The following is a 27,931-nucleotide window of genomic DNA, read 5'->3' on the forward strand; positions in this document are numbered from 1 at the left end:
TCTCCTGCCTGTAGCCAATAGGTTTAGTTTCTTATGTGCAGCAGTACTTGTCATTACTGAGTTGTGCAGGTAATTCTAAGACAATGCAGATTTACACATGCATCTGAGAGAAGGGGTCATGGTCTGGTGTGTAAAGCCCAAATTTTGCCAGAAATTGGCAGCACCGAGCCACAACATATATATACAACCAACTTATATACACTGCAACCAGTGTAGTTAAATTCTTTGTTCTAATCCTTAATTTTATAGCTAACAAGTGAGAGGAGTGTCGGATAGTTGGATCATACGCTGTATGTCATTTTTGTAGTAGACTCATGCTGCCAAAGAAAACTCATTACCTAACAGTGGGACTTTTTAATTATCAATTTTTAATAATATTGCATTGAAGATACTGATTCAGTATCCTTCTTGAAAGGAGTCACTTTTATTCTAACGTGTTACTTAGCTTCACATTATGATCGTTCCATAAGAGAAATTGATCTTTTATAGCATTATATCTGTTTTCCATCTCTGTAGTATAGTACTTTGCCTGGAAGTATGTGGAAATATCTAAATATGGAAAGCTCTGTTTCAATCATTTGTGTGATTTAACAAACTATATATAGGCTTTTTATATTTATTGTTTATATATTTAATGTTTGTTTATATTTGTTTGGTTTACTTTATCCTATAGCTTGTTGCAATACAATTTGCTTCTCTGAAGTCATAAGCTAACAATGAAATTGGACTTTTCAGTCAAAATTTGTTTATCTGGTTGTGTTATGTTTTGATTAATTATTTTCTTCATCCCTAAGGGAGAGCGTGGATTCCCAGGCAGTCCAGGTTTTCCTGGTTTACAAGGGCCTCCTGTAAGTAAAAGATTTCCTGATCAGCTCCCTGTAATCCATTGAAAGACTTATACTTAGGTCTGTGAAAGATCAGATAAATATCAGCCTCTTTTTGCAGTTCTTATGTACTTTTAATAAATAAGAATCTATTTTTTTTATGGTTAATCAGAATTCTAGATATCCAATAAAAGTGAGGTTTTCTGCTGCATGCTGTGGTAAAGCTAATAAAAAGCCCTTTGAATTCTCATATGCTGAGATGCTTTGCCACCTGCAGAAAAATACAAATACATGTATATGTGTCAGAGAAGAACGATCTTGATACTGTCATCCTGTACATCTAAAGATTCTTACTGGTGATTAGTGGGGCAAAAAAAGACAGTGTAGGATGTTTTCATTGGAAAACACAAGGTTGTACAGCAGAGTGACTGTCAGAACCAAAGTACAAACAGAAGGAAATGCAGTAGACAGTACAGATAACAGGAGACAATAAAGAAACAAATTGCTAGGAAATGGAAATGTAGTCCCTTTAATGCTCAGCATTCAGTGTGAAAGTACTGTCATTTTTCCACTTGATTCTGAAGATGATAAAAATTTATTTTCTTCTATTTCATATCTTTTTTTAGATTTCTGTCTTTAATGCTTGCCTCATGGTGTAGATCTGATTACCGGTTTGCAAGTGACATACCAAAGATTTATTTCTATTGATCTTTTTTTATTTTTTGTTTCTTTTAAACAAAGGGACCCCCTGGTCTGCCAGGTATGAAGGTAAGTGTTCTGTACTCACACATCACAGTATTAACCAGGCACAGGTGTGCATTGTGATCAGTGCGATCTGACATAAATAACCTACTTGCTTTTATGCAAGACCATGGACTCCACTGGAATCTGGAGTGACGTTCTGCAGAAAGCTTAGTGTTTCTAGGCCACTCCAGTGCAACTAACTGGAAATTCTGCAGTAGCTTTACTCAGTTTTTAGTCAGTAGTTCCAGAAGTAGTAGATTGTTTTCTGAAGCTGGTTTCCTTGCAAGTGTGAGAGACAGTGTCTGTTTGTATTGTGAGGCATCGAGTTAGGAAAATGCCTATGAAAACCCAAATGCACCAGTAGTCTACCGGTCCGTGCTCAAGAACACTACTAGACACTATGCAATAATAACTTACAACATCCAGTGAAGAGAATAGTGCAACAGCTTACATTCCTTTTGAAAACATGCTTTCTACTGTGTAGAAAGTACATAGATGTAGATAGTACATAGATGGCTTTTTCTTCTAATGTAAGTAGTCTCATAGTTTGACTTTGGACCTTAAGGACCTCTCCTATTTTTTAAGGGGTGGGGGGTTTTTTTGTATGCTTGACCTATTTGAGCATGGGCCAAAACATCAGGTTTGATTCAAATCTATTTGAAAGGAAACTTGACCCACAGAATTATTTCAATAAACTCAAGGACAGCATAACACTGGTGCTGGCAAATTGTGACTATTAAGCTGAATTGTTTTTCTCAGTGACTTTTCTTCCAAATTGTTTTAAAGATAATAAAAGGTAAGCTGATCAGAACATACACTTTTAAAAGAAAGATATTCCCTGAAATTAATAAGAAACTGTGCTTCAGTGTAGAACATGAAGCATGACTTTTATAACAGTATACTCAGCATTAATCTCATGAGGTTGGACATTGCAAAAAGCTGAGTGAGCCTTTTTTCTGTTGTGTCCTATCCACAGCTTTCCCATGGAGCTAGAATGTCTCTTTCTTTATTTGTATTTCAATCCCTTAATCTTTTGGAATTTAAATCAATGCTGATACATTTGTACATACAAAAAAAAAGAGCTTTTAATAGTTGGCACTTTAGCCATTTAAAGAATCCTCATCTCTCCTAAAAAGAGCTGTTCTTGGAGAATCTTGTACTACTTATATTAAAGAGTACTGCTAGGGTGTAGCGTAACTCTTAGTCTCTCAGAGTCTTAAGAGCCTTTATGCATCCTTTGGAGTCAGAATGGTGGTAAAGAATTGTAAAATGTACTATTAATTAAAGTTAACTCTTCTTCTTCCAGGGTGAAGCAGGTGAAATAATTACATCCTTCCTGCCAGGACAGAAGGGCGACCCCGGATTTCCAGGTCTTCCAGGGATACCTGTAAGTTGAGTAAAGTACTATTAGGCTGTGTTCTGCCAAAAAGATAAGATGAAAAGCATTTGCATTACAGGACAATTGGAACATTTGGTGCTAGGGGATCCATACGTTTATGTGGAGAAGCAGGGCTCACATTTAATATACCTCTAGTTCATGGCCCGAGGGAAAGTAAGTGCCTCCGTGTTGCTTTTAATAGAGTGATGCACAGAGGCCAGAAGGGTCCCTGGTCAGGAAAGTGGTATCCAGCAGACAGCAGTACTCACAGTTACTGACTTGCTTCTCTGTTCCCTCTGCATTTTTACCCCTTCCTAGACATTCTCTGTATCAGTTCTGGAGTTCCTTTCCCTTCTTCACCCTGAGGTAAAGCCAGAAACATCTGCCTTTCTGGCCTGTAGCCACTATTTTGGGTGGTGAGAAGAGAGGGTTACGTCTCAGCTGTTCTCTTCATGTTGTACCTCCTGAACAGTGTTTCTGTTCTCCCAGCAGTCTTCTGTGAAAACAGCTAGTGACTCCAGGCCCTGTGCTTCCCCACTGAGCCATTCATTGCTTTAGTGGAAGAAAAAGGGGAGCAGAAAATGAGTCTATCGGCCTGGACTGGACAGCAGCCAGACTCCCATTTCCTGGTACAGAGAGGCAAGCCCCAGGCTATTCTGACCAGACTGAGCCTGTTAGCATTTCTGTTCCTCTGATCTGTGCTTCCCTATTGTCTGTTTCTGGCTGGGAGGAATCACAAATACAAAGTGTTTTGTTGTTCTCTCTCAGTGCATGAAGAGAAAGAAAGAGCAAAAGTAGTTCAAAAGAAACAAAAAAGCATTCCCTTATCCAAGCCAAAGACATGTATTGATGTTGAGAGCAGAACACTCCTAACATGATGTACACTTCTTTAGGCCTTTCCACAAGGACAGATTGGTAGGTTAGTGGTCAGCTTCTTTGATTGGACATGTATGGAGTGCCGGCTGTTGAGGTTTTTTTACCTTTTTTACCTCACTGGTTTGGTCTTTTTGATAAAAAGGTGCTTTTCTCATAGCCTCCTCAATTTTCTCAACAGGGCCCACCTGGCGCCATGGGAATACCAGGTCCAATTGGCCCTCCAGGGCCCCCAGGTTTGACAGTAAGTTTCTTTAACCTGTTACCCATAAAGTGTTAAATGGGGCGGTTACTTCTTTGTTTCACATGCTCAAAGGCAGGTCAATAAAGTGCAGAAATCTTGGTAGTCAAGACTTGGTATGAAGACAACAGGAACCGTGCATCCAGTTCACCCTGGAGCTGCTACTGTACACCTTTGAATGCGATATGTTTGAAACAGCCTGTTCCCAGGCCTCTTCTCCTTTAAATCAGGCTGAATTGTGGTGCGGGCTCCTTGTTTGTGTGAAACCTGAGGGACAAAACAGCTTATTTAGACCAGGATCATTCTTCCTTCAAGGTTTAATGCCTATTTAATTTTATGTGACTCTCCACTTAAAGGAAGAACGAGTTTCTCACATATTTGTGAGGTTGAATAGCATGAGGAAGAGTTCTCGCAGGAAAGCAAGGTGCCTTGTCAACATGGGTATAATGCAGAGGAGTCACTGAAATCATTGTTAATGTAGCGACATTGGGTTTTGATGGTTTGTTTCTCCACATACACACAAAAAGGGGCATGCAAAGTGCTTGGAAGTGACTTCTATTTTTTGTTTCCTCTTTTAATAGGGACCTCCTGGTCCACCAGGGCTGCCAGGACCTAAGGTATTTTCTTTCCCTCATTGATGGTGGTGAAGGACTGTTTTGTTTTTCTTTCTGTTCATTTGTGACTTCTAAGGGCTGATGAGTTATACTTTTTGCAGGGTAATATGGGTTTGAATTTCCAAGGACCCAAAGGTGAAAAAGTGAGTAGGTGATCATGATGATATTTTTGCTTATTTTCAAAATATTTATGCATGCCATTTGGGTTTGTATTGCCTGTAGAAAACTGCCGTCTTCTTGCACCTTAGGGTGAACAAGGTCTTCAGGGACCTCCAGGGCCACCAGGACAAATTGGAGAACAGAAGAGACCAAATGACATTGAGTTTCAGAAAGGAGATCAGGTGAGTGGGAAACTATATCCATCTGCAATGAGCATGTGATCAAGCTGTAACCTCTATTGGTTTAGCTTATGTATACTTGCATCCTGCTTACTGCAGAAGTTCTATTATTTTTCTCAAAGAACTGAATATTTTGGGCCTGAGTACTTTTTCTTTAATAGAAGGCATGCCAGTCACATTAGCTCAGTTACTTCCCTTAGTAAAATGACTATTCTTATGAAAATCTCTTAAAGGATTGCATAGCAACAGTAAAAGCAGTTAAAATATTCTCGTTCCATGGAACACCCAGGCTGTGATTTTCAAAGCTGTCTGGGGATTCAGATTCCCATTAATTAACCATCTATGCCATCCATTGTGAGGAAGCCTTTCAAAAATTTTAACTCAATTTTTTTTTCTTTTTACTTTTTTTTTTTTTTCTTCTGGTCTTTAGTGATGCCCCAAGATCTTTCTTCCTTGTGGTCTGAATAAAGTGCTTTCCCTGTTTCTGGCCTCTCAAAAGTAAATATCAAGCCATATTGTGACAGTAAGCTCAAACTTTTGGTTTGATTTGCATGGATCCTTCCCCACCCATAAATGGCAAAAGGTCATTAAGAGAATTGCCGCTTTTATTACATTTTTTCCTTTCTTCACTGGAGAACATTTCACTGTGCCATTTGATTCTGGGTGCCAGTCATAGATAGGCTGAACAGCACCAGCAGGATCACGGGTGCCTGGATTTCATGTTTTCTTTGAAGTTTCTGTGGTATTCTCAAATATCACCCTGAATAATAGAAGAGTTGAGGCAGATGCTTTGAGGCAAGAGTGGTGAGTGATGGGATTTATATCTGGTTATTTTGCAGTTGTCACTGTGTTAACTGAGCTTTAAACTTTAAACTGTTTCTTCCGTTTATATTTGGATCCATTTCTTACTTTCCACCTTGTCATCTTGGGAAATGTGCCAGAGAAGAAAGCTTTGGTATGCAGCAGTATTTTATTTTGGCAGGTGTAGGACAATGCTGCTCTTCATCTTGATCAAAACCCTTTGTTACGCTTCCTTTTAGAATAGGCATTACCTAGAGCGATCCACTGGTGTACATTTGCAATGTGCAGTCACCCTAGAAATCTCAGTCTCTGGTTTTGCCTCTGTTTTACTGGATAGTAGGACAGAAGGTAAAGAGCAGCGGGGGTCTTTATAGTTCTAAGAAAACACAAGGTGACATTTTGACCACACCATTGTTGAAGGAAAAAATCATCTGACTTTATTAGGGTCAGAGTAACTTTCCCCTGTCATCAGGGATCTCTGAAGGACTAATTGTACTGGCATTAAGTTATATAAATGTACAACATAAAAGTATTCTAACGACATTCCTTTTAAAACACTAAGACTTACAAACATAGTCTATGTGTGTTGCCTTTGACCAACATTAATAATAATTTCAAAGTTTAAAAATTTGTTTTCATTTCAACAAAGGTTATGCTTGGTAGTACACAATCAGTAAAAAATTTCAATATTACCCATATTTTTTTGTGAGATATACACAAAGTTCTGGTGTGTACCTCCACCTATGAGCTCTGACTGAAAAATCAAGTGTATAGATGGACTTGTAAAAGAGTGGGAGGCCTCCAAAAAAATAACAGAAACTCTGCACAGAAACCTTTTGTGGATTAAATAGCCTGTAACTTTTCTTTAGGTTGGTGGTGAAGAGACTTAAGAACTTGTATAAAGGTGTAACAAGACAGAATAGAAACCCTAACTTTTTAAAACACTGATCCTGTGACACTTGTCTGAGAAACACTCTACTGATCCTGACGGCCTCACAACTTCAGCAATTACCAGTAATCTAATGACTGTTGCTCCTGTAATTTCAGCAGGATCTGGCATTTGTTCTTTGTGTCTTTCCGTTTTTTTCTTCCTTCTTTTTATTATTGTATAACAGCTGCAGGCCACCAAACCAGCTGCTGCAGTGCACGCAGGAGGCAGTTGTGTCTTAGTGGAGAGAATCTAAATAAACAGGATGAGCAGTTAGTAAAGTTTATAGATGCGCTTGAAGTTCCACACAAAGAAAGAATAAATATGATCCTTCACCATTCATAGTACTTGGAAATCTAAATGACAGGGGAAAAAAAGATTCTTTTTTTAAAAAAAAATCAGCAGAGCTACTAGGAGTTATGAAGGCTTTAATCATCTTTTTCTTTGCCCATGCTTGACAGGGTATTCCAGGTGATCCAGGCCCACCAGGACTTCCTGGGCCACAAGGCCCTCCTGTGAGTAGTCCTCTTTTAGTTCTTTTTTTGTTGCATCTGTATCAGAACTGTAAATTCATTCTACTCTGGCTTGTGGACTCAGTTTAAGATGACGTTTGTGTGTCCAGGGTCTTCCCGGTGGCGTAAAAGGTGAAAAAGGTGAGCAAGGAGAACCAGGCAAAAGAGTAAGTAGTCTGCTTAACCAAACACTTATCTTTCCAATCAGTGTTATCTTTGAGAATTAAGCAAATGTTGAATTCGGGTGGGGCCATCAGCCTCTGGGTAAGAGACTTCTTTTATTTCTCCATAACCTGGCAAACTAGTAGATGACACATCTGGTTCATGAAAGTGCTTCTAGGTGTCGACCTCTCAGTGCTTTCTGGTAGAATTATCTACATGTAGATCTTAGTTTTGGGGGCTAGAGAAAATAATTTGAATGATGTTACCTGATTACATGTGGAAACCTTCTTCAAAGTTGTTGGACTGCTTGACTGAAGCAGCAGTTTTCTGTTTCGTTTTTGAGAGGGTCTTCATTTGGTTTATTATGTACTGGGTTGCCAAGCAGCATGAAATTAGTATATATTTAAACTGGTCTATGTAAACTCATTCTCAGTGAGTTTACTTGTGAGGTGAGTCACAAAACCAAACCTCTGAACGCTGCATTAAGAACAAAAGTCCATTTGTCACTTCCCATGAGACTACTTCAGTTTATCTGTCTGGGGAGGGGACGAGTTCAGGATAGCTGCATCTAGGGATAGCATGAGTCACTTTGTTCCTGTCTAGACTCAAATCCATCCTGGAATTTAAATATACTTGGGTTTCACAGCTCAGGAAAGCTGAGGAAAATCATAAAAGTGCTAAGAAATAGAATGAAAATAGCATGGGCTGAACCAGCAAGGAAAAGACAAGTTGCTACCAGCTCAAAGCATTCTGTATTTTCACTTTCACATCTGCTGAACCCATAGTGTCATCAACATAACAGGCCCCTTTGAAAACAAGACACAAGTATTGCTCAAGTTAATTGGACAATATATAAACACTGTTTAGAAACATGCTGGTAATAGGTTTTCCAATTTCTGAAGGAAATAAATACAGTGGAAACAAATGTTTGGTATTCTAGATGAAATCCTTCTTAGTTGCTGAGATTTACAGGAGGGCTTTGATTTGCCTTCTTTAAGGAACATAACAAATGAGGCAGATTTACAAAGCCAAAATTCTCATTATATTTTAGGTGGTTTTGAATTTTATTTTCTGAGTTGCTTCTCTCTGCAAAAGTAAATGGGAACCACATAAATTTGCAAAGATCTGAAAGGATGAAAGTCTTGAGGGGATATGGCAGATGTCTTTTGCCAAAGGTTGTTCACCAACATTTTTGTTTGGTTTTATTACTCTGAATTTGGGCATGCTGCATGCTTAAACTGCAGTTTTGCTCTGAAATTACTTTAAAGCTGCCTTTTAGGGCCCCATATGATTCTGTGTCGTTCAAACCCATTTCAGATATACTCATAAAATGTCAGTACATGTAATCAAACAGGTAGTTCTGCAAATCCACAGGAAATCTTAAAACCTCATTTTTGAGAATCAGAACTCGTTACTAATAATAAAGAATTCACAAATCACATTATACTCTAATACACTGTGTCTGTCAGGTCTTACTATCAACTTCTCAATGACTGAGAGTTGATCTTGACACTGGTGAAATTTAATGACCTATTCTAGTTATGTTGCAGCAGGTGACCCCTATACATACCGCTTCTGTAATGCTAACAGTAGAGTTCTATTTGTCTCGCCCAGTGAATGGTCTGGAATAAAGTGGAGCTCACTACTTTTATTGCAGCAGTGGCAAATCTGTTCAGCAAGAATATGTGGTTTTTAGAAGTCACTTCTATTTTTGTTGATACTATTCTTCAGGGAATTGCATTTGGTTTAAAGGAGGGTTAAAATTCAAACACAAAAATGTTTTTATTTAATTTTCACTAGTCACATTATACTAATTTCCTAATTAAAAATAATGTTCTAGTGTTTAGGGAGTTAGGATCTGTTTTCCAAATAAAGGATTTCTCTAATGTTAGCATAAAAGGAGTTATTAAACACAATGAATTAGCAGTAGTTAACTGGAGATCATTTTGTGCTCTATTCGCACATTTCTTTGAGACTTGTCATGGTTTTTTGTGCTCTGGTTTTCAAAATGAAAACCTCAGTTTAGATAATTCCATTGACTATACTTGATGGTTTTGACACATGTGTCACAAGGACTGCATTCTTGAAAAATGGGAAATAAGTAACATAATTTCCATAAGAATTCTTCACCACCGAAGCATTTTATTTCAATGCGTGTTTATGTCTTTGAAGGGAAAGCCTGGCAAAGATGGAGAGCCTGGTCAGCCTGGTAGGGATGTGAGTAACTCCTACATTTCTAATCTAAGCAGACTCCTTATAAGCTTTTCTTCAGATATGGAGAAGATCTGAGTGTGATTCTCTTTTCTTGAAGGGTTTACCTGGTGGGCCTGGAATAAACGGTGCTCCAGGAAGAGAGGGTGAAAAGGTATGCCCATTTTTTTTATATTATTGCTATAGTAGCTTAAAGATCTGCCATCACGGAGTTCAGTTCTGATTGAGCAGTGATTGCATTCCCTATGCTATTACAGTGTTGAAAAATATTTGTGATAACTTTCTTTTGTAATAATGCGCACTGTAAAAAATGCTCCTAATTTCATTGTAGGGTGAAAAAGGTGACATCGGTCCCCCTGGTCCTCCTGGAATTGTAAGTTGCTGATCTTTTCTTTCTGCATTTGGTTGGCAGTGTTGTTTTGTCATAGTTCTTGGGCGACTGTGAGTCCTGTCTCTGGGTATAACAATAACAGAACCAGTAAAGATTTCATATGTTCACTAATAGAAATGATTGTTTCCTTCTTTCCAGATAGATTCCATGCTCTAGTATTTGCTAGGTAACAAACACAATGCTAGACTATAACCTCAGACCAGCAGAAATTTAGTCAGCTTCACTGAAGTCTGTTATAACTGGCTGTTGGCTTGGCAGTTGAAGTGCTTCCTATTGGAGTGAGCTCTTTACTGGAATTTTACGTGGTATTTCAGTGGAGCAGGAAAAAGCATCCTGTCATTGGTCTAAGGTTCAAAGTGTGTTGAACTTTTCCGCCCTCACATTTCTTTACCATTCCAGTGACTGCTGGCAAGTTGTTTCACATGAACATGAAATTTACAGGTCATTTCAAGACCAGGCATTGATGCAGCAGTGGGACCAAAAGGCAGCAAAGGATTGCCAGGACTGCCGGGAGCCAAAGGGGAGCGTGGATTCTCTGGTAGGCCAGGCCCACCTGGCTTGCCAGGTTCTCCAGGTAGGACTGCAAACATCAGAATAAGTTATATGCTCAAATGTCTGAATGGATATTTAGGTTCACAGTCTCTCCACGCTCCTTTTGACAGATGGACTGAGCAGAAAGTAAAGGCAGAATTATTCAGAGCTACCTTTGAGCTTGAAGGGTGGTCCTTAGCTTACGGGGATAATATGAGGAATTCTGAATGTTCATTGCCTCCGCTGTGGCAAACACAGGATGCTAATCATCAAGGCTGTCAAACAGATACTAGCTTAATGGTCTTAGGGGTAATCATATCACTTACCTATAGCATACATCATGCACTGCATTACACAGAGAAGGTATTACATATTGGAAGTCTGGTACCTGGCCATCAAACCTAGACTCTGCTGAACATTGGCAGTACTAAAGGAGGAGATGATCTGAGTCTACAATGGGAGTAGGTGGCGACACCTGTATTTGCCTTATACATGCTTAGAGAAGACCATTAGGATTCTAACGTTACAGCTTGTAAATGTTCTTTTTTCCATCAGCACTTCCTTTCATTAGTCCTGTTTTATTTTTTTCCTGCATGAACTTAGTTGTTGAGTCTCAGGTCAATTTTTCAAACAAAAATCTCTGAAAATGTGAAATGTGCATATGTCAAACACTGCACATCGACATGTAGTTTGATTCCATGGAAGAAATGTTACAGAGTACTTACCTGGAAAGACACAGTCTTATCCATAGCATGTTGTTCATCATATATCATTGTCATCCTTGCATGAAAGTGATTTAAGCCTTTGAGCTATCAAGGAACTAAGTTCTTCCCATCATAGGGATCACTACTGTTGGACCTCCTGGCCCACCTGGCTTACCTGGTGAGAGAGGTCAGAAGGGAGATCCAGGTTTACCTGGTGTTTCTATTCCGGGGCAACCAGGACTTGATGGACCACGAGGACCTCCAGGACCACCAGGTCCTCCAGGGCCACCTGCACCATCTGTTCCTCCTGGTAAGTGATGACCACACACACAGCAAGTAGAAGAGACTGAACAGCTTTGACATTCATTCTTTTATTTTCTTCCCCTCCCTCCCGCCCCTTTTTTTTTTTTTCAATTCTACCTCCAAAGATGTAGTTTATCAGCAGCTGAAGTCCATGAGCTATTCATATACATTCTCCAAGTCACTCCCATTGCAAATCAGGACATTTGTAGGGGAGCTCTAGCCTTAAGGACAATTACAGAATTTTGGAATTCAGTGGTGTGAGTTGCAGTCTGGCTTTATCCTGCCTCTTTCTACCTCAGATGAGCTCTGCTGTGACTTATCTGTGACATGCAGCTAGACTGGGCAAGAAGGTATCTTGTCAGACATGAGGGACCTTTGTGCTAACTCACACAGTAATTACAGTCCTCCAAAGCCAAGCAAATTTGGCCCAGATACACAAAAATAGTTTTTTTCCAATTTATGTTACATCCTATTTAATCCACCTATTAGAAAGTTACATTAAAATTTATGCATAAAGCAGGAGGTAACCACTTTGACACTGCCTTGACTAAATTCAGCTTTCATGATACGATCTAATCAATGCTTGGAGGGAGTGTTTCCTTCTAAGAGTTGTGATACCAGGAGAGTCAAAAGAATAATTTTTACAAGATTCCAATTTCATTTCATAGATATTCCAGTGTGTAGACCACAAAAAATTAGCTTGGGAGTGGACACTTTGGATGAAGGCTCTTAGCTCCTTTTTGGTATAAGGGAAGTAGGGATTGGGAGATGGAGTACGAGAACTGGAAAGCCGTAGTGGAGAGGAGCTAACATGATTCAGGGAGCAATAGCTGGCGTTGGCTTTTTAAGCCCCCTAACTCTGATGATACTTCATACACGTGCATTTATGATATGAGGCTGACTAGCAGAATGTAGTGTAGAGATGGAATTCTGTAGGCTGTGGAAAATAGTGGGAGATAGTTGAGGTTATGAAAGAGAACTGATTACTGTTGTGTAATATCCTGAGTGTTTCATTTTGAGTTTGGATTAGACTGGTGGGTTTTCATTATCAGTCCTCTCTCTGAATTGCCAAAATGTCTGGTCTGTGATTGTGTGGGTATATTAAAATATTTGCACAAATACTAGGAAGTACATTTTTGTACATACATTCAACGCTGCTGTTAGTCTAACACAAATTGGTCATTAAACCTCTCAATTTTCCTTAGGTGAAGGGTTATGTGAGCAGGGGCCACCAGGTCCTCCAGGAATTCCAGGACAACAAGGCTTTACAGGGGAGCGAGGCCAAAAAGGTGCAGTGGCATGGCTATCTTGTTTTTTCTCTTTTTGGTAAAACTTGTTAAACAGTATAAACCCTGTATTAAATAAGGATAAACAGTGACTCTTCCTAGGGTGAGTGCAGATATTTTCTGTTTCTGAGTAAGAAAGCTGTTTTGTTTGAGTGTAGGATAGTCCCTCATGTAGTGTTAAAGCACAGGAATCTCAAAGTGACTGAGGGTACAACCAATGCTAGGGCCTAGCATGGATCATGGTGAAATTAAAATGGAATTTCAGGTTTATGAGTATCTCCCAGGTAGACAGCAACTAAATGCTTTGTAACAGCAGTTACCAGTTCTATGTGAAAAAGTTTTACACTTCATGAAAAAAATTGACATTTTTAATGGAAAGCAACACTGAAATTAGAAATGCAAGATTCCTAATTTGAATTGGTCAATCTACAATGAGTTTGTTTGTTTGATAAGCAAAAGAAAGACATCTTTAATGTGTATCCTTGTTTCCAAAAAGACAACCTTGCAATGAGGATGCTGATATGGGTAAGTGAGAATCTTTTCCTAGCTCAACCATGGACATCCTAGATGACTTTGGGCATCTCACTTGATTGTGTACTTCTTTCAAACAGAAGTCTTTTTTTTGTCATGGAGATTATAAGGATTAATTAATTACCCTAAATTAAAGTACTTAAATAGTACATTGATGAATGTCAGAAAAGTCTTTATGTGAAGGAAATTCCTAAACTTCTTGAAACCATTCTTTCTTTGGGGGTTTTGGGGTTTGTTTTTTGTTTATTTGTTTTTTAATGAAATAAGTTCAGTCTATTGTCAAATCAATGAAACATTCCCAGTACTCTTGGACTTGCACTCTTGGAGTTTAATTAAAGTTTGGGATTTTGATATATGTGTTTTAGAGTTGTAATTGAAGGGTCAAGTACTTACTTTAGAAGAAGACTCTTTTACTAAGGAGAAAAAGTCCACAGTTTTATTTTTCATGATTGAAAGCATTTTTCCTGTTTTAATTTATTTTGCATTATCCTAAATAAATTATAATCATATCTGATATTAGTTGTCTGACTCCTAGCAACCAAAAAGCTTCAGTTTGGCTTTTATGGGGGAAGCCTTCTAATATTTAAGCAATCATATAATTACATAAAATAATAATTTTAGACATGGTATTATAGTTCAGTAGCAAGAAAACAATTGCTGTTGTGCTGAATTCTTTTAGTGTTGTCTAAGATCTGATGCTTAAGTATACTTTTTCAATGCAAATCTTTTTAGGTGATCAAGGAGACACATGCTTCAATTGCATAGGAGCTGGTGTAACTGGGCCTCCTGGGGAGAGAGGACCACCAGGACCTCCAGGTAGTCCAGGTAAGCTGAAGTCTTCACTATTCTGCTTATTATATTCCATACAGTCACTTTTGTATCCTATTATCTGTGTATAATGTTAATGATATCTGTCTATTGTGTACAAATCCAGATGCAGTTGCCAGCTCCAGTAAATACTTGGTGCATGTCATATTTAGCACAGCTGGGGAGTGTTAGGAAGAAACAGGCTGGATATGTGTAAAAAAATCACTCATTTTTTGAAAATCTAGTCTTTCTAAAAAAAAAACATCTGATCAAAAACAGACGTCCAAGCATTCTGTGTTTTGAAGGTTTATGATCTGCTATAGATTTAACTGAAAAAGAGAAATTAACTTCTACTACTTGCTATTCCTGAAATGATAGAGGAGCTGGAAGGTGTGACATTTTTTGACACTACTGATTAAACCTAGAGTTTCAGAGTTTGTTCTGCTCAAGTAAAATCAAGCTCTCCAAAAAACCCCAACTAAATCTTGCCTGGTCTTAAAAAAGCTTAGCTACTATCTTATGCAAACAGCATGCTTGATATTTACAGCTTCTACAGTTTTATGTTTTTCTTTTATGTTTTGCTGCACTACTCAGGTTCTCCTGGTTTTCCTGGACCAAAAGGTGAAAAGGGGCTTCCTGGATTAACTGGCCTTGTAGGGCCACCAGTAAGTGGTGGTGTTATGTTCTGGTGGGAAAACAGTGTCTCATTTATCTTGCATGTTTGGTAGATCTGTACACAGCAGACATGAATTCTTGTCTAATATTTTTTTTTCCATAATTAGCTTGAATGCATAATTCTTGTATTGTGCCAAACTCAGAGAGGAAGTGAAAAACTTTTTTTTTTTCTTTTTTTTCTTCCCGTTCAGGGATTCCCAGGGTCCCCAGGTGCTCCTGGGAGACCTGGTCCTAAAGGAGACCCAGGGGATGTCCTGACTTCTCCAAGAATGAAAGGTGACAAAGGAGACCCCGGCTTCCCAGGACCTCCAGGTCTTCCGGGCATAGATGGCACTCCTGGGCGAGATGGACTGCCAGGTCTACCTGGCCCTAAGGGGGAACCTGTGAGTTACATTTTATGCTGTGTTTGGACAGATGTTTTGGGAGGTCCTGGATGTATTTGACGTAGTGCAGATCAAAGGACTGGCAACTGTGCTTTTTTCTGAACGTGACTAACACAGTAATTCTCTTCAGTAGATGTCAATCTAGTGATGATATACAGAGCTACTCTCTGAATCTGTCAGTGCCTCTAAAAATAAGCTGAGACCTCTTGGGTAGTATCAGATGGTCCCTTCTTCCATTGTCTATATTTCACATATGTAGTGTGATGAATTAAGTATACTGCCAGAGTTAGACCTTATCTTGACCATGTTAGTAAGATGTAGGCAGCTAATGGCCTTGAGAGTTAGAAGGATGGAAACTCTCAGAGTTTCAAAAAAAAGAAACAATGAAACACTTTACTCCTTTGCTAGTAAAGATATGTTCCTCTTTCCCATCCTGCTCTTCCTTTTTTCAGGGCAGTGTTGCATTCAAAGGAGAAATGGGTATTCCAGGTGATCCAGGAATACCAGGTCCTCCTGGAGACAAAGGACTTCCTGGACCTCCTGGTTTTGGTCCACAAGGTTCACCTGGTGAAAAGGGCATCCAAGGTGTTTCAGGCCGTCCCGGGCCTCCTGGGGTTCCTGGTGAGTTGTTCTCTGTGTGCTATTGAACAAAAGCTGTAAAATCAAGTTTTGTCCTTTTGCTCCAGATAGTTCTGAGAACATAATGCTGCTTTTAAAGTTTTCTCAAAGGCGTTGTAAGACCTAGTATTTGTAAGCGCCTTTGCTGAAGGTCATCACAGACTCACAAAGTGAGCAGAATTTGTGCCATGTTACTATAGGCACGTGACTCACCCTTCTGCTGTGACTTCTTGAGAAGCTTCTCTTCAGCTGACTATAGTGGAAATATATTGTAACCACCATGTGGCTTACGCTTAATAATACTGCAACTACAGCATTTTTTGAAAACAAGGGTTTGCTTTGAACAAGTCTACTTTTGTTACTTTCTTGTCAACGACACAGATCCTGATCAAGTTGTGTTGGTGTCAGCTATGGAAAGTACTATACACATGATGGTACCTAGAAGGAAGCTAGAAAAAATAACATTTCAAGAAAGCTGTCTTAACATTAAACAATGTTTCAAATCCTCTAAGTGCTATAGGGGGCTCAGGGGCAGATAGCCTATTGGGTAGTCTTGCTGGTATTTAAGCTCTTTGTAAGCTTGGGATGTGGCTAGCATCTTTCTCTGCTCAAAGGAAAACAGAGAAGAAACTCCTACTGAGTGATAAAATATTTCTACTTTTTGGATTTAGGTCCAAAAGGTGACCCTGGCCAGACTATTACAGAACCAGGAGTTCCAGGCCCTCCTGGTCCTCCAGGAAGAAATGGTGACCCAGGTCTTCCAGGTAAAGCAGCAACTAGATATCCGGGGAATTCCAAGAGCTTTTAATTCTGACTGATTCTTGATGACTATGTTGATTTTCTTGTTTTTGCAGGAGATCCTGGTCAGCCAGGTCAGCGTGGCTTATCAGGCATCCCAGGTGCAAAGGGAGAGCCAGGTATTCCTGGCATTGGGCTTCCAGGTCCACCAGGCCCAAAAGGTATGTTTACAGCCATGTTACTGTATTGTACTGGCTGCAAGAGGAGACATAGAGGGTTGTGTCTCTTCACTTTTTCCCGGCGGGTTGATTTCTGTCTCTAGAAACCTTTAAAATATATTTGTCTTTATACATCTTCGTAATAGTTTCAGAAGCACTAGGAAAAAAATCCTGCTGAGCTGTTATTCCTCTGTTCACGGTAAACAGTAAACCAAGGACACAAAAGTAAATGGGTAAAACCCTGGGAAACAATGAATGTTGAGCTTGAATCAATAAATGATCTCCGAATGCTGCCCTAAAATATCAATGTTTCCGATGTGATCTGTGTAATTTTTGTTAAAGCACAAAGCACAGGGAGTCCCAGAGATCCTCTGTGCAAAGACTGTGTGCTCAAAAGATAATCTCAACCAAACAGGTACCCTCAAGTGTGCTTGAGGAAGCACAGAACCTGTTTTCAGATACCACTTTTCATGGGTCGAAAGCATTTCTGGAAGTGTTCTAATGGTCTCCGGTGTCCTCTATTCTGCTGCTCTGACCTCCATGTCATGTGTAGGTTTCCCAGGGACTCCAGGCCCCCCCGGAGCTCCAGGAACTCCAGGTCGCCCTGGTCTAGATGGACCTCCTGGACCACCTGGTTTCCCAGGACAGAAGGTCTGTGTTTGCTTGTCTAATATAAAACTTCACTTTCATAGAGGTTCTTCTGCATCAGTGGGAAGTTGGTGGGGAGGATTTCACCTGTTGTTGTCAGCTTTTGATGGTGGGGAAGTTCTCTACTTGAGGTTTGAGTGAGCATAGGAAAAAAAGGAAAAAAGAAACTGAACTCTAAGATGATGGGCATTTTTTTCTTTTTACTTTAACATTTTTAGGAGAGGCTGAACTTAGAAAACTTCCTTTCAAAAAATAGTTTGTTTGTTATAGGGGGATCGTGGATTTGGAGTTCCAGGACCACCTGGACCCCCAGGACCACCAGGCACAAAGGGAGTTCAAGGGCCCAAAGGTGATCCTGGCTTCCCAGGAAACCCTGGTCTCCCAGGACGGGCAGGTTTTGATGGAACTCCAGGGCCCAAAGGTATGGAGAACTCTCCCCTTTTCTGTTCCCTGTTGAACTTTTAAAAATGTAGATGTGCTGGCAGCCATATGGCAGTTAAATACAAGCAGTGCTGACTTCAGAGCAATTACTTCAGGGCCCGTTTTCCCAAATCAGACACACCTGTGTAAATGGAAGCTTGTGTTCTCAAAAGGCAAGCATGCAAGGGAGTAAATACCAACCTGTGGGTCAGTATCTGAAAGTGTATTCTTAAGACAAATCATGTTAACGTTGGGGTAAAACTTCTTCAAGAGAATAACTGTCATTTAGATGCGCTGTGCTTCAGTATGCAGAGGGTTAGCAATTCATGAATTCCTGCTGTTAATCATTGTCTGTATTGAACTGCAGAGCATGCCTGGTTTGCTGGAGAGCATCTGTTGAGTTTGATGTGGATTATGATGCAATAACATTTCTCTGTGTAGCCCTGAAATGTAAACTGCATGCATTCCACACAGAGTGAGGACAAATCACTGGTTTTCAGAAATACCCTCTGAAGTATGGTGGGTTTTTTCCCTTTGTTTGCATACAAGGATGAAATTTTGAGTACAACTTCTCTACTTCTGACAGCAAGTATCTCTGAACTGAGTTCACTGTTTAACTAAACAAGAGCATTCTTTTAGGTGAACCTGGACCAAGTGGACCACCAGGACTCCCAGGCCCACCAGGCATCCCTGGCATTGGTGGTCAAGGTCCACCTGGATCTCCAGGACCTCCAGGTCCTGTTGGCCCCCCAGGTAAAACTCGCATGAATTGTACACTTAGGTTATCTCTGGCATACACCAAGCAGGTATACAGCATGCTGAAGGCCCCACTGAACAGGTAGGCAAGGAAAGGTGGAGACTTCCTATCTATTAGCTTGGCTGCTTTGCCAGTCACGCAGGCAAAACTTGGTACATCATGTTTTTTGCTGAAATGGGAAGTGGAATTACATTCAGCCTTGCCATTTGTACAACTTGGGGAGGTGTCAAGGGTGTAAAAGCTCACTTTGGAGAAGGCTTGGAGCCTCAGCAGATAGCCTAGAAAGTGTTGTGAGCAGATAGTGACAAAATCTCTGTGAAGTTTATCACAGAACTGTTCAGGACAAGACAGAAGGGAGCACAATGTCAGTGCAGAGGGTTTGGGGATACAGAAGAGGATGGAAGCCACCTTCAGCTGCCTGTACTGCGCTGTCGTTACATTGCTTTCAAATAGGAAGATGGTTCTTAAATTCCAGAGCAGTTTTCTAGTTTACCAAAGTATGTTCCAAATTTACTGAGTGACAGGCATTTTTAAATAAATTTTACATTATTATCTCAAAAATTAATTTCTGACTTGGAAAAAAAGCAGACAAACTCAATCCCCTATACAGTGCTATTTGTCCTCCCTCTACTTACATGGTGAGTGCAAAATCATGGGAGTAATTCAGATTCAAGTTTTCCCTTATGTGGCTAGGCACTTTTATTTTTTTTCCAAGATGGAAGCTGAAGCACAATTTAACTCTGTTAATGTGGAAAGGAAGAAAGCATGAGTATTCCAAACTAGCTGGTTCATTATTTTGTAGAGGAGAAAATGTTCTCCAAGTAACGATATGATAATGTTTTAACGAAAGCCTGTTAGTAAAAAAGGCTGTACATGTTCATCTTGTCGTAACACACCTGGAAAAGAAGTTTAGCATTCCTGTTACAGAAACCTCTGAGTTCTGGGGTTCCTGATTCCCTCACACACACTTGTTTTGTGAGTCCTGATAGGTTTGAAGTAGGTTGACAAAGTAGAATCTAAAGATATTGGTACTTAGGAATACATCTCTGAAGGGAGTTTGATTGTCTTTTGTCTAAAATGACTGTGACTGATGAAGATACAAACTTGTTTCATCTCTGTGCAGAAAGGGTACATGTGCATACGTGCACATCATTCTATTCACAAAGTTTGTTTAGGGAAGTTTGTTTTCTCCTTCATTCGGTGGATGGGCTTGCTGTGCACCAACACCTGGTGTTGCAAATGTGTGGCAGTCACCACAGTGAGAACATCCTCTGTGGACTTGAGCATGCCTGCTGCTGAAACACTTCAAACCCCATCTGGTTCTTGCCATGCCTGTGTGACTGTTTACATTGCATGTCCATGAGCTACACATTTTGAATGTGTTTGTATGCCAGCACTCGGATTGGCGTTGTTCACAATGCATGCTGAAAACTTCATGGCCAACTGTGAGGCCGTCAGTCAAGATTGGTTGTTCATATTTAGATCTTTATGAACTGTGAGATTCAGCAAAGTGCTTAACTTGAAGGCAGGCATGCATTTCAGTAAGTAGGCCCATGGAGTTTGAGTTCTACTCACAGACATGAAGTGCGGGTCCTGTTTAAGTATACTTCTTCACAAGTTTCCCAGCGGCGAAAGGAATATGTGGTCGCTGCATCAGCAAGCCTTGAATGTGTCCAGTATTAAGAGCTAGGGACAGGTGTCTGGACAATGTGCACAGAAGTTCCCTGAGCTAGCAGGTGGGTCCTCTGCCTGGTTTACAGTGTTTACTATACTGTCCTGAACCTATGGTTGCACCTGAGGCTGAGCTGAAACAGAAGGCAACACAAGTGTGTATTTGGGTGTGTGTATGTGTGTGCAATATATTAGTATGTGTCTGAATGTTTCATCCAACGCATGTTCTTTTGTCTTCCTGTAACATCTCTTCTGGTGCTAGCCAGAATTTGATTTCATGTGATCACTGATTTATTCTGCAAAATACCAGTTTTGACAAATGTGCAATTATTACTAGCATTTGTGGATTTGAAATGCTTACAGTTTCGCTCTTCATGTCTGTACTGACTAATCACTGGCTACTAACAGCGTGGTGACTCTGAAATCCAGTGCATGGTTGAAGGTCCCACTTGAGAAGTCCTTGTGATTTCCCTTGGCACTTCTCTTTCTCTGTTTTGTGCAGAATGCCTTACCTTCCTGTCTCCCATCCCTTCTTTGTTTTACTAGGCTGTTTTGATTCTCTTCCTTTATGCAACATTAGGGTAAAGTTTCTGGGGCTCTGTTTTTCACATAATTTGGAAAATTCTTTAAAGGATTTCCTTGTTCAGAATTCCATTTCTCTGCACCACCACTTCTTCAAATAGTTTGCAGTTATTCTTTTTTTTGAGTATGTAACAAATCACTTTAGAATTTATTGTCGTCTCTATTGTGATATGGCTACATTTTTGAGAACCAGAAATTCAATTTGAAAGAATTTATATTTGAAAAAGTATCTTTATCATTCTAGATATGGAGTTTGTCCTATTACTGGGTTAAATATCATTTTCTTACTAATTTTTTTGCCACCTGCTTGTGGAGACCCCTTAAACAGAGCATGGTGCAGTCCCTATCCATCCTCTGGTACTGTTTTTCTCTGCAAAGTAAGCAGTTTCAGGCACACGACACCATAGTTTAATGCAGTGATAAGCTGCTGCCAGAGGGCAATATGCTTATCATTAAATAAGTGGAAATCTATAGCCTATGCTGTCAAGAAAACTTAATCTGCCTTTTTAGTGTGCAAAGAACACATCATGACATCACTCCTAAACTTGTTCCTGTAGTCAGAAGTGGGGGTCACCATTACAGAGTTATAATACCGCCTTGTAGTAATTTATGAGGTTTTGGCATGGTGTTGTCATAATCTCAGTAGACTGTGCTAGGGTATGTAACGTGCAATATACAATTTCTGTAGGTGTAGCAATGTAAATTTGCATAATAGAACTAAAAGAATGGGGAGAAATTGTTTTGAGGGTTTTTGTGTTATAAAGAAGCAGTATCTTTTGAAAATCCCTATTCAAGGGGGATGTACCAGAACGTGATGCAGATCAACAAGAAGTAGGTTGGTAGGGTGTATTCTCATGTTCAGGAGGTGTCCAAGCCAGTCTCTACTAATGACAGTTTTGTATAAGAAACAGTTCAGAAAAACCTTGTTCCCCAGTTGCGAAGAGAATACTCAACAAGGAGAGAGGGGGAAATAATATATTTTTTAAAAAAATGTACCATCAGTATTTGAAAATATCTCACAGAGTTTCTTGTTTCTGCATAAAGTGGTGGCTGCACTTTGAAAAAGACCTCAGGTTTCCTTGCAGTCTGGCTTCCCTTAACTGCATTAATGTTGTATTCTTTGTACTTGGATGTGGTTTTGGTAACTTCAGGGTAGATTTTTTTTTCTTTGTCCTAATTGTGTGTGCTTTATTTTGTTTCCTAACTTAATGCCTGTTACAACTCCTTACTGCTACCTGTCTCAACTTCCTGATGAGCTCTAACTCGTTGGCTTTTGAACCTCAGGTTCCCCAGGTACTGTGGTTTCTTTACCAAAGCCTTTTCTTAACTTCAGATTTAAGATTAATCCTTTTTTGACAGCTACATTTCCAGAGTGAGCATCCTCACTGATACAGTGCACTGGAGGGAAGCAAGCTGTCTGCTTGCTTCAGCAGTGCCTCGAGCTCAATATCATTAGCATTAAACAATCTTAAGTGTATTTTGACAATTCACATTTTTCATTCGACAAAATGTAATGCAATGCAGAATTTTCTTATCCTTCAAAAATATTCAGCTGATGTTATATTGTTATACTTGTAAGAATCTCAATGATAAAATACGAATCAGTCTAATCAATCTTGGCTTTTTGTTTTATTAATCAAACTTAAATGATTGTTGAAGAGAGTTGTTGTTTTCCTTTTGAGATTATTTTTTTAATTGCATTCGTTACAACTTGGTACAATTTTAGTAATGCTTCTCTTCAGGAGAATATGGCTTTTTAACACCTGGAAGCCATTCAAACATAAACAGCTTTAGAAGAATTGTAGGGTTTTCATATGTGCTAGGAATGGACTGCAGATAAAACTTAGCTATTCCTACAGTACGACACCCAGAGACACATAAATCTCAGCCTTGCCTTACTTTTTGCTAAAAGATTTTGTCTTTAACAACATTGTCTAGGGTTGCAGGGCATTCCAGGGGAGAAAGGGGATCCAGGTCCTCCAGGCTTCGACGTTCCTGGTCCCCCAGGTGACCAAGGAGCCCCAGGATATCCAGGACCCCCTGGTCTCCCAGGGCCTCAGGGTTCACCTGGACCACCTGGCCGGGATGGCGTACCTGGATTTCCAGGTAAGTTCAATTTTTTACCTGTGGACAAAGACCAAAGTGTGGTTACAGGTGGATACTCTTTCTCTTGCACATGCTAGCTTAATGAGCTTCAGTGTTTATCCTAGCTATTTAAAATTGGGTACATGTAACCATTACATCCAATACTTTTTGAAAAAAAATTGTAACAAAATCTGTTTTGTTAAAAACCTTGTCACCTCTCCACTCTTCCCTGTAACTTGATTCAAATATTTTCTGTGTTACTTTCAAACATTGATTTGATCATCATTGCTAGTACACTTTTCTGATTTGTTTTGTGATTGATTTTTTCTAGTCACTGCTGCAGTTTAGAAAGAGAATTTGTTTAAAGGAAATAGTTACAAATGCTATCAAGTGTATCCAACACATAGTTTTAAATATTACTTTCCTTATTCTGTGTGTTAGACTATTCATTTAGTATATCTGTTTTGCCCTCTGAAATATAAATCTCAAAAGTGAATATTAAGAATCTCTGTCTTTGGATAGAGGGGGTGATAGAAAAGATCCTAGAAGTAGTGTATTCCTATATTGTCTTTTTGGCTTTCAACAAATTCAGGTTTGCTTTCAAAGTATTTGTGTTTCAAACCAGGGAACTGAATTTATTGGAGCTATAAATATGCTTTCTACCATAACGAACAGTGCATTGCAAATTGTCTTCCCAGGACTTAACTGTGGAAAATTTGCCACAATTTTCAAGTGTCATTTCATCTGATTTAGACCTATACAAGAACTGAGTGCTTGCAGACCCCTTAAAACAGGCTTTGTATGCGAGTGCTTGTTAGTAAATACCATGGAGATGCAGGGAAGTAAAAGTTAGGTACTGACAGGTTTTGAGTTTTTACTCAGAATGACAATGGTGATTCAATGCATTTAGGTGCCAAAGGTGAGATGGGCGTCATGGGAACTCCTGGTCCTCCAGGGCCTCCAGGAACTCCTGGAAGAAATGGCCTGCCTGGCTTGAAAGGTAATATTTGTTTTATCCACCCCTTAAGAGAATGCAGAATGCTGTTTTCAATGTCCTGTGTGGAAAGAGGCTTTGTAATACTAACATCTAGATCTTCATTACCAGAATCTGCTTAGGTTATCTTCTTTTGACAGTGCTGTGATGTTCAGAATTGCTTTGCAATTTTAAGCCATAGCATTCAGTCACTCTTTTTTTAATTGATGTCATGAAATGTTAACGATATTTAAAAAACTACCTTTGGACTGATAGCATTTGAAGCAGGGCAATATTTCCAGAGTATGTTGTAAAGTCTGCTTTAGGTAGCAGAAAGAAGAATATCAGTAGCTTTGGGTTATGGAGTCATCCCAAATCAGCTCTATAGGTATCACAGAGAAACTATTCTATCTACATTTTCCCAACCCCCTTGTTGGAGATGAAATTTGAAAGAGTTTGGCAGAAGAAAAACTCACTCACCTCTGCAGAGCAAGGAAGCTGTGAATCCAAAGCTGCTTTAGCTGTTGCAACTCCTTTGTGCTAGTGGCACGGTGTGGTGGGGCTCCAGGAGCTCTCTCGGTGTGGGTCTTACACATATCTGCGTTTTCTGACCTGGGCTGGCCAGAGCTGACAGACTGCAGACTGCAGCCATCCCTATGCAGTCCATTCACACGGCTTTGTTCCAGGGCATAAGAAGCTGTGGAGAATCTTGCATTAACTGAATGATCATTTAGAGAATTCCACCTTCATCAGTAAACCATGGACTCCCTGTGTAAGAAAAATCATTACAAATATTTTAGCTTACGTTAAGGACTCTATTTTTCCCCTTTTGTTGTCTGTAACTACTGTAGGTAATAATGGATTACCTGGTCCGCCAGGGCCTCCTGGACCAGTAGGACAGAAAGGCATCAAAGGTGAAGCAGGCCTGCCAGGTCCACCTGGAAAACTTGATCCGAAACAGCTAGGAGCTAAAGGAGAAAAAGGCGAGCCAGGTGTTCCAGGTACAGAACTTTGCATGTGGGTCTGAGAAGGCGGTTTGTCCTCTACAGATAGCAGTGACCTGTAACTGAATCCACTGCAGTTCATTTTTTCTTACAGAAAAAAACTCAGAACGTAAAGGTGGCTTAAGGTTCTCTTATTTTAGGCGCTTTTTTTAAGTGGTTCTATGGCTAAGTTACTCTGTATGGTTGGTTTGCAGTGTCCTTGCTCATTGACTGTTACTATTATTTGGCATATGGCAGTATTGTAATAGCACTAAGGTGCTTTCAGCAGGATTACGATTCAATCTTCTAGGTGTTACTCCTAAACATGATGCGAGATAGTTGCCATGGCTGCTCTGCTGGCTGCATTCCTGCTGTCTTGAAGGCCCTTGGGCCTTTGCCTTGTAGGATGGAATTGCACAAGTCATCTGCTCATGCATCACCTCCAGATTCTCCCTTTTGGGTACCTCTGTAAGCTTACCTTCTCCTGAGTTAAATGTCATTTCTGTATGTTTCTACTTGGCAAGATGGTAGCCTGGAAGGTTTTCTCAATTCATTCAAGTCTCTTCTCTCTCTTTTGCTTCACCCTCCTCCCCCAGACAACCAGAACCAAGGGTTCTGATGTCTCCTTTGAACTCTTAATTTAGTCTGGAGAAGAGTAAAAATATTCTGCGCTAGAGAGAACCATCATGCCTTTCTCTAATATTGGCCCAGCCATTATTGTGCTAATTTATCTATTGTATTAGTTTCTGTGAAGCCTAGATAGGATCCTAAGGCATTTGTCTTGTTTTTTTTTTTTTTTTTTTTTACCTTTTTCTTTTCTTCTCTCTGTTAAGTAAAAGCTGTAGAGGGCAGATTCAACTATGCCTGCAGGGCGGCACAAAGATATTGTATGGGATGATAAGCACATACAATTTGTAAAAATCTGCTAAAATACCTTCATTACTTTTTATAGTAATCAGTCCCAAAATGTTTCTGGCATAGCTATGTAATTAAACATGTATATAAATAATCTGGATGAATACAGAGAGGTTAGCATGGAGCCTGATCATGTGTAAAGGCAATCCCTTCTGAATGAAGTATAGTAGCATTGGTCATAAAGTTATATTTTCCTCTACTTACTCATATTGTTCCTGTTCTGTAGTTATTTTAAACTTTCCAGAAGTAATATTTTCTGTTCTATGATACTTCTTTTTGCCGAACTAGGTGGAATTACATTTACTGAAGAAAAATCCCTATTTGGATTTTTATTCACCTATAGCTACAGCTGATCTCTTAAGGTAAACAAAAACATACAGTAATAGTAGTAACAGTAATAATAATAAAAGGTATCTTTTTGCTTTGAGGTATTCCTGGTTTATCAGGACAGAAGGGTTATCAAGGTCTCCCAGGTGACCCAGGCCCACCAGGACTTAGTGGCCCACCAGGTGTGCCAGGATTGCCAGGTAAGTAAACAAGGCCTCACACAGTTTTGATGTATAAACATTTACCTGTGTTTTTATCACATGGGATTGGGATGTTAATCCAGGTATATCTAAGCAAAGCCTAGGGATTCACACTTAAAGCTGCAGCACAGTTTTGGGACATTTAAAATTATTATCCAAACAACATGCTTTGAGCTCTTTCCTTCTAACAGACCCAAAAGCAGTTTTAAGCTGATCCCTTGAAGATTAGGATAGCTTTTAGGATGACCGGAAAAATGGGGCTTGAGCAAGCAATATGACTGCAGGATTGGCCAACAGGACTTGTCGGTTTTGTATGTTTATTTCTTATATTGTTAGTCATTATACTCATACTTCGCAAATGGCTAAATGAATGTGTTGCAGGGGCTGTCTGGATGTCACATCTTTGCTTTAAAGAATTGCAAGAATCAAGAAAACTAACTATTTTTGCACTGCATCTTCCTACAGCTGTAACAATTTATCTGAAATCTCGAATCATTGCTCACTATGTCTAATGTACTTCTTGCTCTAAATACCTTGTTGGGCTTGGGAAATTTTTTTAACTATTTAGGACCCAAACTAATTTGAGCATTGTAGGTCGCATTTAATTTCATAATAGAAGTTACTGGATACCTGTGGCAGATAAGAAAGATATCATGTGTTCATTCTGCAGAACAACTTGTGAGAGACCAAGCCATAGCAGTACTAAATTGTTTCAGATGGTTACTAAATCATGGACTGAGACTGGACCCATTTCATTAGACTAATCTTCAAAACAAAGAAGTTGCCCTGATCAAATCTTGGCGTGGAACAAACTGAAGAGGTTTAATATTTCACTGCAAATAGATGGGAAAAAGCATGTAGGAGCAGTATGAGGCCTTTGTAAATAGACAACAAGCTTATTCATATAAGAATGCATGAATATCAGAAACTTTTAACTATTGCAATTAATTAACTAAAACCACAACTTTCGTAGGTATCAAGGGAGATATGGGGCTTCCTGGGCAGCCAGGACCAACAGGACCTCCAGGGTTAAAAGGTACCATGGGAGAGATGGGCCTACCAGGTTAGTTTCTGTGCTTGTATTTTACTTCATTTTGGCTGGTGTTTTCCTTTTATGTAGTATAAAGATGGATCTGCTTGTGTGCAGTATCTAATAATGTATTTAAACAGCAGTGCAGATGAGGAATACATAAAGCCCTACATACATATTTGATGAAATAGTACAATGTCTTAATTGCAAATATCCATTAAAACAGAACATGCAAATAGCAAATATCTTGTAAATATGTATTATTTTAAAGTGCTTACAGATGTAGAAGCAGAATCATCTACATTTTTTAACTTTCATACTTTTTGCGTTTCTCAGATTCCAATCTGAAAGTTCAGGAAAAAAAGATTATTCTGTAAACCCACCTGTCAGAAGACAGATATCAGACACAAGCAAAAGGGGAAGGAGAAAGTGAATTCCGTTATTTAGAAAGACTGCTGAACAAAAGTTCCAGTTTCTGAAGATTCTAATATTAAATTGTGCCTAGATATTACAATGAGATATTTGGATT

The 27,931-nt window shown here is 39.5% G+C and overlaps 1 protein-coding gene across 1 annotated transcript in view; it reads left to right on the plus strand.

Moving 5' to 3' along the window:
* Window positions 1–27,931, plus strand: part of COL4A5 (collagen type IV alpha 5 chain) — an 86,156-nt gene that overhangs the window by 39,362 nt on the left and 18,863 nt on the right. The window contains exons 7-35 of the mRNA XM_056360123.1: window positions 795–848; window positions 1,566–1,592; window positions 2,875–2,955; window positions 4,001–4,063; window positions 4,642–4,677; window positions 4,776–4,817; window positions 4,923–5,015; window positions 7,203–7,256; window positions 7,364–7,420; window positions 9,588–9,632; window positions 9,727–9,780; window positions 9,958–9,999; window positions 10,459–10,591; window positions 11,389–11,562; window positions 12,761–12,844; window positions 14,105–14,197; window positions 14,774–14,844; window positions 15,046–15,237; window positions 15,690–15,858; window positions 16,527–16,619; window positions 16,710–16,814; window positions 17,365–17,462; window positions 17,730–17,880; window positions 18,519–18,632; window positions 22,828–22,995; window positions 23,885–23,974; window positions 24,799–24,948; window positions 26,274–26,372; window positions 27,346–27,435. Coding sequence (XP_056216098.1) covers window positions 795–848; window positions 1,566–1,592; window positions 2,875–2,955; window positions 4,001–4,063; window positions 4,642–4,677; window positions 4,776–4,817; window positions 4,923–5,015; window positions 7,203–7,256; window positions 7,364–7,420; window positions 9,588–9,632; window positions 9,727–9,780; window positions 9,958–9,999; window positions 10,459–10,591; window positions 11,389–11,562; window positions 12,761–12,844; window positions 14,105–14,197; window positions 14,774–14,844; window positions 15,046–15,237; window positions 15,690–15,858; window positions 16,527–16,619; window positions 16,710–16,814; window positions 17,365–17,462; window positions 17,730–17,880; window positions 18,519–18,632; window positions 22,828–22,995; window positions 23,885–23,974; window positions 24,799–24,948; window positions 26,274–26,372; window positions 27,346–27,435 — 2,722 coding nt within the window. The remainder of the gene's footprint in view (window positions 1–794; window positions 849–1,565; window positions 1,593–2,874; window positions 2,956–4,000; window positions 4,064–4,641; window positions 4,678–4,775; window positions 4,818–4,922; window positions 5,016–7,202; window positions 7,257–7,363; window positions 7,421–9,587; window positions 9,633–9,726; window positions 9,781–9,957; window positions 10,000–10,458; window positions 10,592–11,388; window positions 11,563–12,760; window positions 12,845–14,104; window positions 14,198–14,773; window positions 14,845–15,045; window positions 15,238–15,689; window positions 15,859–16,526; window positions 16,620–16,709; window positions 16,815–17,364; window positions 17,463–17,729; window positions 17,881–18,518; window positions 18,633–22,827; window positions 22,996–23,884; window positions 23,975–24,798; window positions 24,949–26,273; window positions 26,373–27,345; window positions 27,436–27,931) is intronic.

The sequence above is a fragment of the Falco biarmicus genome, chromosome 14, assembly GCF_023638135.1.
Source record: "Falco biarmicus isolate bFalBia1 chromosome 14, bFalBia1.pri, whole genome shotgun sequence".
Taxonomy (NCBI): domain Eukaryota; kingdom Metazoa; phylum Chordata; class Aves; order Falconiformes; family Falconidae; genus Falco; species Falco biarmicus.